At 47.0% G+C, this 13,908-nt stretch overlaps 1 protein-coding gene across 3 annotated transcripts in view; it reads right to left on the bottom strand.

Annotated features, from left to right (window-relative positions):
• The window catches only part of LOC123757348 (protein sprint), a 363,737-nt gene that overhangs the window by 105,684 nt on the left and 244,145 nt on the right, over positions 1-13,908 (bottom strand). Inside the window, exon 1 of one of the 3 annotated variants that reach the window (XR_011229385.1) lies at positions 8,994-9,437. The exons of 1 other annotated variant lie outside the window; for it this stretch is intronic. Coding sequence is in view for 1 of the 2 variants with exons in the window: in XM_069329425.1 (XP_069185526.1) it covers positions 8,994-9,157 (164 nt within the window). In the remaining variant the exon portion in view is untranslated. Of the gene's footprint in view, positions 1-8,993; positions 9,438-13,908 lie in introns of those variants that run through there. One more of the 3 variants, XM_069329425.1, reaches the window with a different exon arrangement.

Below are 13,908 nucleotides of genomic sequence, written 5' to 3'. Positions count from 1 at the left end.
CTAGATGGTGTTGTGATTGCGAAGTCGGATTGCGAAAGGGATCTGGGAGTTATGATTAGTAAGAATTTAAAACAAAAGGATCAATGCATAAATGTTCGTAATAAGGCAAATCGGACACTTGGATTTATTAATCGCAGCGTTAGTAACAAGACACCTGGTGTGGTTCTCAAGCTATATCTTGCTCTAGTTAGGCCCCATTTAGATTATGCAGTTCAGTTTTGGTCGCCATATTATAGAATGGATATAAATTCACTTGAACGTGTCCAGCGTAGGATGACTAAGTTAATTCCCCAAATTAGAAATCTTTCATATGAAGAAAGATTAACAAAGCTTAAGTTGCATTCACTGGAAAGGCGAAGAGTTAGGGGTGACATGATAGAGGTTTACAAGTGGATGAATGGACATAACCGGGGGGATATTAATAGGGTATTAAAAGTATCAACACAGGACAGAACACGAAACAATGGATATAAATTGGATAAGTTTAGATTTAGGAAAGACTTGGGTAAATACTGGTTCAGTAAGAGGGTTGTTGATTTGTGGAACCAATTGCCGCGTAACATTGTGGAGGTGGGGTCCCTCGATTGTTTCAAGCACGGGTTGGACAAGTATATGAGTGGGACTGGGTGGTTATAGAATAGGAGCTGCCTCGTATGGGCCAATAGGCCTTCTGCAGTTACCTTTGTTCTTATGTTCTTATGTTCTTAACTTCTTTTCCACAGCTCATAAAACAGAGGAAAGGGTCCTGAAAGATATTGTTAATAGAAACGTTATCCCTACAGACAAAAATCAGAGGATACAACTGACGATTTACTATAAAACCAGAAAAACGGCCAGCCTACTCATGAGAAACTCTCCAGACACGAAACAGAACGCTTTAAAAGAGACTAACGTCGTCTATGCCTTCAAATGCCCACTTGGGGACTGTAAGCTCCAAAAAACCCAGTATATAGGCAAGACAACAACATCTCTTTCTAGGCGTTTAACGATGCATAAACAACAGGGCTCCATTAAGGAACATATAATCTCTTCCCATAACCAAACCATCGCCAGAGAAATCCTAGTAAACAACACAGAAATCATCGATAGATACAGCGATAGCAGGCGGCTAGACGTTTGCGAGGCACTACACATCAAGAAGTCAACACCAGCAATCAACAGCCAATTATTGCACAACTATATTCTACCCACCTCAAGACTCCGCTCCAATATAGAAGCATCAAGAAATATGGACCAATAGGCTTTCTACAAACACTTCTATTCAATATCCATTGTTTCGTGTTCTGTCTTGTGTTGATACTTTTAATACCCTATTAATATCCTCTAATGCCACATCATCCTTCCCACCTTACTCAAATGTAATGCCACATCACCCTTCCCACCTCACTCAAATGTAGATATAAAATCAGGGAAACGCAAGTTCTAATCAGTTGTGTATTTATGAAGTCTTTGAAAATGTAATATATATATATATATATATATATATATATATATATATATATATCACGATGTCACGGTAAAATCTCTGGGAAGAAATTCAGCCTGTTCCACCAACACCTATTCTATCATATCACGTCTATTTAATCAAGAACTGCAGCAACAACAACAACTGCTACTACTTTCCAGACATCTAGACAATACCACCAGTCTACCTGCCCCACCGCCCATCACCCCACCTCGCACCTGGGTCGCTGGGAGCTCACGCCATCCGAAACAAGCAGTTTAAGAGAGCCGGTTAACAGTTAAAGAAGGAACCGGCGCCATCTGCCCGGCCGTTGTCGTGTATATATAGGGCTGCCTAGCCCACTAAGATTCAGATTACTCCTGAGTGCTCTGCCTGAGTAGACCTGTTTAAATACTCCGGTGTGGTAACAGAGAGAGTCAGTTTGATTCACAGTATTCCTGCACCATATTTTATTTGCACATTAATGTAACGTAAATTTGAATGCTCATCTTGTTTGTTTTGCACACTTTGTATTAGAGCCAAGCCTGGATATTTTGTTTTGTAATTTGTTTAATTTCATTTTTTCTATCAAAGTAAAGTATTTTTAAATGTTATTCCCCTCTGCTTTATCCTACAGTTTACCTCACTGTGAAGATAACTTGCAGTTTAACTTTTTTCCTTTTTTTTTACTATTTTTTTATGTGATTGGCATTCCATCTGCCTAGAGAGACTGCAATACCACCTACTTTTCTCGTCACAATATTATATATATATATATATATATATATATATATATATATATATATATATATATATATATATATATATATATATATATGCAATTGACGATCACAAAACACTGATCATTTTATGCAGAAAATCCACAGAGAAATATGAAAGGAGGTGAACGTTTCGGCTTTGTTAAAGCCTTGGTCAGTCTGGTGTTGACAAAGGCTTTAACAAAGCCGAAACGTTCACCTCCTTTCATATTTCTCTGTGGATTTTCCGCATATATATATATATATATATATATATATATATATATATATATATATATATATATATATATATATTACACATACATACACCAGCTATTAATAACTTTGTTATGAATTTGATGAGAACCCCAAGTGGGTCAATAATTGCTTCAGTAACGTTATTAGACCCGCGCCACCAGGACATTGTTGCTCTGTGTACACCACACAGGACGGGAGAGGCGGGACCACAGAGCCAGAGCTCAACCCCCGCAAGCACAACTAGGAAGAGTGATCGCACCCTCAAGAGTGTATTAGGTAATAATACACGCGCGCGCACACACGCTCTAACACACACACACACACACACACACACACACACACACACACACACACACACACACACACACACACACACACACACAATAATACATGCGCGCGCACACTAACGAACAAACTGCAGAAAGAGTCATACCGCCACAGAGATATAAGCAACATGAGAGGTACAGCCCATGACGGAGAGAAGCCAAGAGTCCGGAAGACTTAGGGAGCACGGAAGGGGACCACAGCGCCCTGATGATCACAGCACAAGGGGACCACAGCGCCCTGATGATCACAGCACAAGGGGACCACAGCGCCCTGATGATCACAGCACAAGGGGACCACAGCGCCCTGATGATCACAGCACAAGGGGACCACAGCGCCCCCCACAAGACCAGGGACCCACTCACAACAGGAGAGCATGGGGTCAGCAGGCAGAGGACCCGACGGGTGAACCACCAGCAGTAACTGACCAGTGAACTCTGCAGGATGACACTGACTCAACTGCTGATGAAGCTGAACATCAGCAGTTGTATAACATCCTGTTTGTGAGACTCCCGAGTACTATAACCTGTGAGAGACTCCCGAGTACTATAACCTGTGAGAGACTCCCGAGTACTATAACCTGTGAGAGACTCCCGAGTACTATAACCTGTGAGAGACTCCCGAGTACTATAACCTGTGAGAGACTCCCGAGTACTATAACCTGTGTGAGACTCCCGAGTACTATAACCTGTGTGAGACTCCCGAGTACTATAACCTGTGTGAGACTCCCGAGTACTATAACCTGTGTGAGACTCCCGAGTACTATAACCTGTGTGAGACTCCCGAGTACTATAACCTGTGTGAGACTCCCGAGTACTATAACCTGTGTGAGACTCCCGAGTACTATAACCTGTGTGAGACTCCCGAGTACTATAACCTGTGTGAGACTCCCGAGTACTATAACCTGTGTGAGACTCCCGAGTACTATAACCTGTGTGAGACTCCCGAGTACTATAACCTGTGTGAGACTCCCGAGTACTATAACCTGTGTGAGACTCCCGAGTACTATAACCTGTGTGAGACTCCCGAGTACTATGACCTGTGTGAGACTCCCGAGTACTATAACCTGTGTGAGACTCCCGAGTACTATAACCTGTGTGAGACTCCCGAGTACTATAACCTGTGAGAGACTCCCGAGTACTATAACCTGTGTGAGACTCCCGAGTACTATAACCTGTGTGAGACTCCCGAGTACTATAACCTGTGTGAGACTCCCGAGTACTATAACCTGTGAGAGACTCCCGAGTACTATAACCTGTGTGAGACTCCCGAGTACTATAACCTGTGTGAGACTCCCGAGTACTATAACCTGTGTGAGACTCCCGAGTACTATAACCTGTGTGAGACTCCCGAGTACTATAACCTGTGTGAGACTCCCGAGTACTATAACCTGTGTGAGACTCCCGAGTACTATAACCTGTGTGAGACTCCCGAGTACTATAACCTGTGTGAGACTCCCGAGTACTATAACCTGTGTGAGACTCCCGAGTACTATAACCTGTGTGAGACTCCCGAGTACTATAACCTGTGTGAGACTCCCGAGTACTATAACCTGTGTGAGACTCCCGAGTACTATAACCTGTGTGAGACTCCCGAGTACTATAACCTGTGTGAGACTCCCGAGTACTATAACCTGTGTGAGACTCCCGAGTACTATAACCTGTGTGAGACTCCCGAGTACTATAACCTGTGTGAGACTCCCGAGTACTATAACCTGTGTGAGACTCCCGAGTACTATAACCTGTGTGAGACTCTCGAGTACTATAACCTGTGTGAGACTCCCGAGTACTATAACCTGTGTGAGACTCCCGAGTACTATAACCTGTGTGAGACTCCCGAGTACTATAACCTGTGAGAGACTCCCGAGTACTATAACCTGTGTGAGACTCCCGAGTACTATAACCTGTGTGAGACTCCCGAGTACTATAACCTGTGAGAGACTCCCGAGTACTATAACCTGTGTGAGACTCCCGAGTACTATAACCTGTGTGAGACTCCCGAGTACTATAACCTGTGTGAGACTCTCGAGTACTATAACCTGTGTGAGACTCCCGAGTACTATAACCTGTGTGAGACTCCCGAGTACTATAACCTGTGTGAGACTCCCGAGTACTATAACCTGTGTGAGACTCCCGAGTACTATAACCTGTGTGAGACTCCCGAGTACTATAACCTGTGTGAGACTCCCGAGTACTATAACCTGTGTGAGACTCCCGAGTACTATAACCTGTGAGAGACTCCCGAGTACTATAACCTGTGTGAGACTCCCGAGTACTATAACCTGTGTGAGACTCCCGAGTACTATAACCTGTGAGAGACTCCCGAGTACTATAACCTGTGTGAGACTCCCGAGTACTATAACCTGTGTGAGACTCCCGAGTACTATAACCTGTGAGAGACTCCCGAGTACTATAACCTGTGTGAGACTCCCGAGTACTATAACCTGTGTGAGACTCCCGAGTACTATAACCTGTGAGAGACTCCCGAGTACTATAACCTGTGTGAGACTCCCGAGTACTATAACCTGTGTGAGACTCCCGAGTACTATAACCTGTGAGAGACTCCCGAGTACTATAACCTGTGTGAGACTCCCGAGTACTATAACCTGTGAGAGACTCCCGAGTACTATAACCTGTGTGAGACTCCCGAGTACTATAACCTGTGTGAGACTCCCGAGTACTATAACCTGTGAGAGACTCCCGAGTACTATAACCTGTGTGAGACTCCCGAGTACTATAACCTGTGTGAGACTCCCGAGTACTATAACCTGTGTGAGACTCCCGAGTACTATAACCTGTGAGAGACACTCTAGTACTATAACCTGTGTGAGACTCCCGAGTACTATAACCTGTGTGAGACTCCCGAGTACTATAACCTGTGTGAGACTCCCGAGTACTATAACCTGTGTGAGACTCCCGAGTACTATAACCTGTGTGAGACTCCCGAGTACTATAACCTGTGAGAGACACTCTAGTACTATAACCTGTGTGAGACTCCCGAGTACTATAACCTGTGTGAGACTCCCGAGTACTATAACCTGTGTGAGACTCCCGAGTACTATAACCTGTGTGAGACTCCCGAGTACTATAACCTGTGAGAGACACTCTAGTACTATAACCTGTGTGAGACTCCCGAGTACTATAACCTGTGTGAGACTCCCGAGTACTATAACCTGTGTGAGACTCCCGAGTACTATAACCTGTGTGAGACTCCCGAGTACTATAACCTGTGTGAGACTCCCGAGTACTATAACCTGTGAGAGACACTCTAGTACTATAACCTGTGTGAGACTCCCGAGTACTATAACCTGTGTGAGACTCCCGAGTACTATAACCTGTGTGAGACTCCCGAGTACTATAACCTGTGTGAGACTCCCGAGTACTATAACCTGTGAGAGACACTCTAGTACTATAACCTGTGTGAGACTCCCGAGTACTATAACCTGTGTGAGACTCCCGAGTACTATAACCTGTGTGAGACTCCCGAGTACTATAACCTGTGTGAGACTCCCGAGTACTATAACCTGTGTGAGACTCCCGAGTACTATAACCTGTGAGAGACACTCTAGTACTATAACCTGTGTGAGACTCCCGAGTACTATAACCTGTGTGAGACTCCCGAGTACTATAACCTGTGTGAGACTCCCGAGTACTATAACCTGTGTGAGACTCCCGAGTACTATAACCTGTGAGAGACACTCTAGTACTATAACCTGTGTGAGACTCCCGAGTACTATAACCTGTGTGAGACTCCCGAGTACTATAACCTGTGTGAGACTCCCGAGTACTATAACCTGTGTGAGACTCCCGAGTACTATAACCTGTGTGAGACTCCCGAGTACTATAACCTGTGTGAGACTCCCGAGTACTATAACCTGTGTGAGACTCCCGAGTACTATAACCTGTGAGAGACACTCTAGTACTATAACCTGTGTGAGACTCCCGAGTACTATAACCTGTGTGAGACTCCCGAGTACTATAACCTGTGTGAGACTCCCGAGTACTATAACCTGTGTGAGACTCCCGAGTACTATAACCTGTGTGAGACTCCCGAGTACTATAACCTGTGAGAGACACTCTAGTACTATAACCTGTGTGAGACTCCCGAGTACTATAACCTGTGTGAGACTCCCGAGTACTATAACCTGTGTGAGACTCCCGAGTACTATAACCTGTGTGAGACTCCCGAGTACTATAACCTGTGAGAGACACTCTAGTACTATAACCTGTGTGAGACTCCCGAGTACTATAACCTGTGTGAGACTCCCGAGTACTATAACCTGTGTGAGACTCCCGAGTACTATAACCTGTGTGAGACTCCCGAGTACTATAACCTGTGTGAGACTCCCGAGTACTATAACCTGTGTGAGACTCCCGAGTACTATAACCTGTGTGAGACTCCCGAGTACTATAACCTGTGTGAGACTCCCGAGTACTATAACAACCAATGTGTCGTCAGCTGTGAGTGAACATAGCGGCCATACTGATCATGCTACTGATCTTCCTGTTTAGACACTACTTTTTGTAACTACGCACTGTAGCCACCAAGTCACTTGTGTTGTCCCGTCTTGAGTACTGCTCACTACTCACTTCCCCCTTCAGAGCAGGAGAGATTGCTGAAATAGAGGGAATACAGAGAACATATACGGCGCGCATAGACGAGATAAAGCACCTAAATTATTCGGATCGTCTCAAAGCTCTCCAAATGTTCTCACTAGAAAGGAGACGAGAGAGATACCAAATAATATACACATGGAAAATACTGGAGGGTCAGGTCCCAAATCTACACAGTAAAATAACAACGTACTGGAGTGAACGATATGGAAGAAAATGCAGAATAGAACCAGTGAAGAGCAGAGGTGCCATAGGCACAATCAGAGAACACTGTATAAACATCAGAGGTCCGCGGTTGTTCAACGTCCTCCCAGCGAGCATAAGAAATATTGCCGGAACAACCGTGGACATCAAGAGGAAACTAGGTAGTTTCCTCCAAGGAGTGCCGGACCAACCGGGCTGTGGTGGGTATGTGGGCCTGCGGGCCGCTCCAAGCAACAGCCTGGTGGACCAAACTCTCACAAGTCAAGCCTGGCCTCGGGCCGGGCTTGGGGAGTAGAACAACTCCCAGAACCCCCATACAGGTACAATCTAGATGTGAGACTCCCGAGTATGCTGCCCCGGCACACATCTCACACCTAAAAACCTAAAAAGGCCACAAAACCAAAGCAATGAGACTCATCCCGGAGGTATGAGGCTTGAAGTACAAAGACTGAGGGAGCTGGGCTTCACCAGGCTGCATTAGAGAAGAGACAGGACCATAATAATGATAAAGAATGTTCAGAATGGCACTGACAAACCACACATGGAAGCACTGTTCCAAAGTTAGGGACACCGAACAAGGGGACACGAACGGTAGGCACAGACACATTATTCACATGTGAGAAACAACGCCAGTTATAACTCCGGCCTTTACAGCCAATACAACTTTAAATATATTTACGGTAATTAAATCTGAAGATCACATTAACTGCATTAAACTACTAAATAATTTCAATGTTTGAAAGGCGGGGCTTGGTGCTGACTCAATGATAAAGCCCGCGGTCTCTTTTTTTTTTTTTTTTTTTTTTTTTTTTTTGATATATACAAGAGTTGTTACATTCTTGTACAGCCACTAGTACGCGTAGCGTTTCGGGCAGGTCCCTGGAATATGATCCCCGCCGCGAAGAATCGTTGTTACAACCAAGTACACATTTTACTGTTGCGTTAAACAGAGGCTACAGTTAAGGAATTGCGCCCAGTAAATCCTCCCCGGCCAGGATACGAACCCATGACATAGCGCTCGCGGAACGCCAGGCGAGTGTCTTACCACTACACCACGGGGAGACTGACCACCGACCAGGTCGTGAGGCCACTGATCCCCTGGAAGCTACACAAGATACATAAACACAAGGTAGTTGGCCGTTAGCAGGCATCTTCTATTTATATTCATCCAGTCACTCACACATCTGTCTAACCTACGCTTGAAACAATCCATCACTACCACGTTTATAATGTTACAGTAATTGGTGCCACATATCAACACCCGAGTTTCCCAAAGTTGACCTCAATTTAAACTGATCCAATTGTTTCCATTCTATTTTGTACCGATATATTAACAATATTTGTTGTGTGCATGTGTAAATATTATAAAGAGGTGTTGATCAGTGGTCAGACCTGTTGTGGCGCCAGCAGACGCAGTTGTGCTTCCTGTTGGTGCAGGCGGGGCACCTCCGCCAGCGTGCAGGGACCAGCCGTCCGGGGTGTAGCCAGCGTCGGAGCTTGGCCAGGGCCGTCCCAGCCCCCGTCCTCGCCTCACTGATAACTAATTTCTCGTGCATCGTCGGCCACCGGTGCTGCGCCTTGTGTGTGTGGCCGACGGTGTGAGGAGCTAGGTGCTGCGCCCCGGGGCGAGGGGCGCCACTGCCTGTGGTGCCTGTGTGCGCCTGTGGCCCTTCTTCAGTGGCTCGTATCCCTCGAGCATTACGTCAGCTGATAAGGTAAAGCTATGATCACCAGGTAGATCACCAAGCTCCGCAATCATGCACTTTTCTTATTCACTCAACCACTACCATATTTATTATTATTATTATTATCACTCGTTATCGTTCTAAGCGAATATTTTCTATATATCTTTTAAAATTCACTGTTCACCAGTTCGGGTCCTGAACTAACCTGCGCACTTCGTACAGCGTTACATGCTCCAAACTTTTGTACACGCGAGGAAAAATTATCATAAATTGTTTGATATATAAATAACTATAGTTAAATGTGATGCATTTCCCTACGGGAGTGTGAGTAGGGAAGTTGCCACCCACCCCGACGCCCGCCCCCGACGCCCGCCCACTACGACGCCCGCCCCGACGCCCACCGATACTCTCACTAAAACACACAGTTCAGGTGCCGGTAAGCAGACGATGAGTCACAGTAACGGGGCTGAAGAAATGATGACCACACCACACATCAGAAACTGGAGAAGCGAAAACGTTGTGGTCCGTCGTGAACCATGATCACGCACGCCTTCATCATGGTCCACCACGGACCACAACGTCCTTACACACTCAAGGTCGCAACGAACAGTACGCAACGTCACCCGTCATGGGGACCGTCTGTCACCCGTCACGGGGACCGTCTGTCACCCATCACGGGGACCGTCTGTCACCCGTCATAGGGACCGTCTGTCACCCGTCATAGGGACCGTCTGTCACCCGTCATAGGGACCGTCTGTCACCCGTCACGGGGACCGTCTGTCACCCGTCACGGGGACCGTCTGTCACCCGTCACGGGGACCGTCTGTCACCCGTCACGGGGACCGTCTGTCACCCGTCACGGGGACCGTCTGTCACCCGTCACGGGGACCGTCTGTCACCCGTCACGGGGACCGTCTGTCACCCGTCACGGGGACCGTCTGTCACCCGTCACGGGGACCGTCTGTCACCCGTCACGGGGACCGTCTGTCACCCGTCACGGGGACCGTCTGTCACCCGTCACGGGGACCGTCTGTCACCCGTCACGGGGACCGTCTGTCACCCGTCACGGGGACCGTCTGTCACCCGTCACGGGGACCGTCTGTCACCCGTCATGGGGACCGTCTGTCACCCGTCACGGGGACCGTCTGTCACCCGTCACGGGGACCGTCTGTCACCCGTCACGGGGACCGTCTGTCACCCGTCACAGGAGCTGTCTGTCACCCGTCACGGGGACGATATCGACCAGGTCAGCACCATAAACCCGTCACTACACATATTACCACATGTGTACAAACTTGAGAACACTAACTTACAGCTCCATATTTACCAGAGAGCCAACGTCCCTAGAGGAGGGTAGAAATAGCCTAAGCCACTCTTATCTTTTTTTTTTTTTTTGAGATATATACAAGAGTTGTTACATTCTTGTACATTCTTATCATTTTGAGATGTATTTTATGGTCTCAATAAACGTACTTGAACCATCCCTAGTAACCTCGACAGTGACAGGAAGCCGGCGGCTTGCCAACAGTCTCACACACACCACCATCGCTTGAAAAAAAACTTTGCAATAATATTTAGGCTACACGGAATTCTTATTTTGACATGAAAAAGACGTTAAACATCGAATGAAAACTTGTGAATAAAGATACATGTATAGCTATAAAGAGAATGTGTATGAGAGGTTGTGGGGCCGCGTGACGCTAGCCATACCAAACTTTGCAGGGTGATTGTGTGTGTGTGTGTGTGTGTGTGTGTGTGTGTGGAGAGTGTCATAGGGTGGTTGGGTGTGAACGTCCCCTTGCTCTTCTTTAAAGGACTGGCTTCATTTGTGACAACCAACGAGTCCCATGAAGTCTTAAATGTGAATTTGCATGTCGATAGCATTTTTCCCCCCAACATGTTTCTCGGCTGTTATGGGCGTTGAATCGACATGTTTCACCCTCCATAACCTTGAGTCAAAGTTTACTCGACATTACTCTAGCATGTTTTGCCCAGTGGAAGAACGGCAGACACGGAGAGTGAGAATGGTGGAGAGGGAGAAACATCCCCTAACTTGAGGGGGAGGGGGGGGGGGTGACCTCACCTATCTTAGGGGGGGGGGGGTCTCAGCCATCAGGGAAGTGACTCAAGTTAAAATTTCCACATTTATTTTAATTGTTGCATGAAAACGTTACTTGAATACATCTTCCCATTGTTCCATTCTCTCACGCGACGTCCCAGGACGGCCTGTAACCGACACGTCGTCGCAAAATTAACGTCACGTCCCGTTTTCTATTCGTGGGTTCTCGGGGTAGGTTAGGTTCGGCCAATTTAGTACATCAGTTTAGTGACGTTGTGAAGGGAGTCAACACCCTGCGATAATTAACTGTACAGCCGCATCAAAGAAAACGTACACAAGCTGTGCACTAACTAAACAAAACCAAAATACGAGAGCTTCTCACACATTCTCTCTCTTCCTCATATGGTGAAAAACAAAAAAATTATATTGCACTTTTGGTAATATTAATGACTACTTTTATTAATCCCATATAAAATGTAATTTTTATTCATGTACACTTTCTTTTGGTGGCGGTACACAGGTACCCGACCTGTATATCTTTATAAAGATGTGAATATCTGTATAACCTGACTATACTATAAGTTATACACTTGTGCGGATTCACCAGCCACTACCAGAGAGAATTCGCCCAGCTAATGGCACATGTTCCTTCCTTCTTATCTAACCAGTCATCGCTTCTCAGAAAGATAAAGATTGCCCTATCAACATTTTTTTTTTATCGAAATAAACAACGGGATCAAGCTAAAGCAAATCAGAAGCGCCGTAAACTTGTCTTCCAGAATGTTCTCTAGCCTAGCGCAGTCACCAAGCACAGTCAGCCTAGCGCAGTCACCAAGCACAGTCAGCCTAGCGCAGTCACCAAGCCGTTACCAAGCACAGTCAGCCTAGCGCAGTCACCAAGCACAGTCAGCCTAGCGCAGTCACCAAGCACAGTCAGCCTAGCGCAGTCACCAAGCACAGTCAGCCTAGCGCAGTCACCAAGCACAGTCAGCCTAGCGCAGTCACCAAGCACAGTCAGCCTAGCGCAGTCACCAAGCACAGTCAGCCTAGCGCAGTCACCAAGCACAGTCAGCCTAGCGCAGTCACCAAGCACAGTCAGCCTAGCGCAGTCACCAAGCACAGTCAGCCTAGCGCAGTCACCAAGCCGTTACCAAGCACAGTCACCAAGCACAGTCAGCCTAGCGCAGTCACCAAGCACAGTCAGCCTAGCGCAGTCACCAAGCACAGTCAGCCTAGCGCAGTCACCAAGCACAGTCAGCCTAGCGCAGTCACCAAGCACAGTCAGCCTAGCGCAGTCACCAAGCACAGTCAGCCTAGCGCAGTCACCAAGCCGTTACCAAGCGCAGTCACCAAGCACAGTCAGCCTAGCGCAGTCACCAAGCACAGTCAGCCTAGCGCAGTCACCAAGCACAGCCTAGCGCAGTCACCAAGGAGTCACCAAGCACAGTCAGCCTAGCACAGTCACCAAGCACAGTCAGCCAAGCGCAGTCACCAAGCACAGTCAGCCTAGCACAGTCACCAAGCACAGCCAAGCGCAGTCACCAAGCACAGTCAGCCTAGCGCAGTTACCAAGCACAGTCAGCCTAGCGCAGTCACCAAGCACAGTCAGCCTAGCACAGTCACCAAGCACAGTCAGCCTAGCGCAGTCACCAAGCACAGTCAGCCTAGCACAGTCACCAAGCACAGTCAGCCTAGCGCAGTCACCAAGCACAGTCAGCCTAGCGCAGTCACCAAGCACAGTCAGCCTTGCGCAGTCAGCCTAGCACGGTCACCAAGAACAATCGGCCTAGCACGGTCACCAAGAACAATCAGCCTAGCACGGTCACCAAGAACAATCAGCCTAGCACAGTCACCAAGAACAATCAGCCTAGCACAGTCATCAAGAACAATCAGCCTAGCACAGTCACCAAGAACAATCAGCCTAGCACAGTCACCAAGAACAATCAACCTAGCACAGTCACCAAGAACAATCAGCCTAGCACAGTCACCAAGAACAATCGGCCTAGCACAGTCACCAAGAACAATCAGCCTAGCACAGTCACCAAGAACAATCAGCCTAGCACAGTCACCAAGAACAATCAACCTAGCACAGTCACCAAGAACAATCAGCCTAGCACAGTCACCAAGAACAATCAACCTAGCACAGTCACCAAGAACAATCAGCCTAGCACAGTCACCAAGAACAATCAGCCTAGCACAGTCACCAAGAACAATCAACCTAGCACAGTCACCAAGAACAATCAACCTAGCACAGTCACCAAGAACAATCAGCCTAGCACAGTCACCAAGAACAATCAACCTAGCACAGTCACCAAGAACAATCAACCTAGCACAGTCACCAAGAACAATCAGCCTAGCACAGTCACCAAGAACAATCAACCTAGCACAGTCACCAAGAACAATCAACCTAGCACAGTCACCAAGAACAATCAACCTAGCACAGTCACCAAGAACAATCAACCTAGCACAGTCACCAAGAACAATCAGCCTAGCACAGTCACCAAGAACAATCAACCTAGCACAGTCACCAAGAACAATCAACCTAGCACAGTCACCAAGAACA

This window comes from Procambarus clarkii, chromosome 22 (genome assembly GCF_040958095.1).
Source record: "Procambarus clarkii isolate CNS0578487 chromosome 22, FALCON_Pclarkii_2.0, whole genome shotgun sequence".
Lineage (NCBI taxonomy): Eukaryota > Metazoa > Arthropoda > Malacostraca > Decapoda > Cambaridae > Procambarus > Procambarus clarkii.
This window is presented reverse-complemented; position numbering and strand designations above follow the sequence as displayed.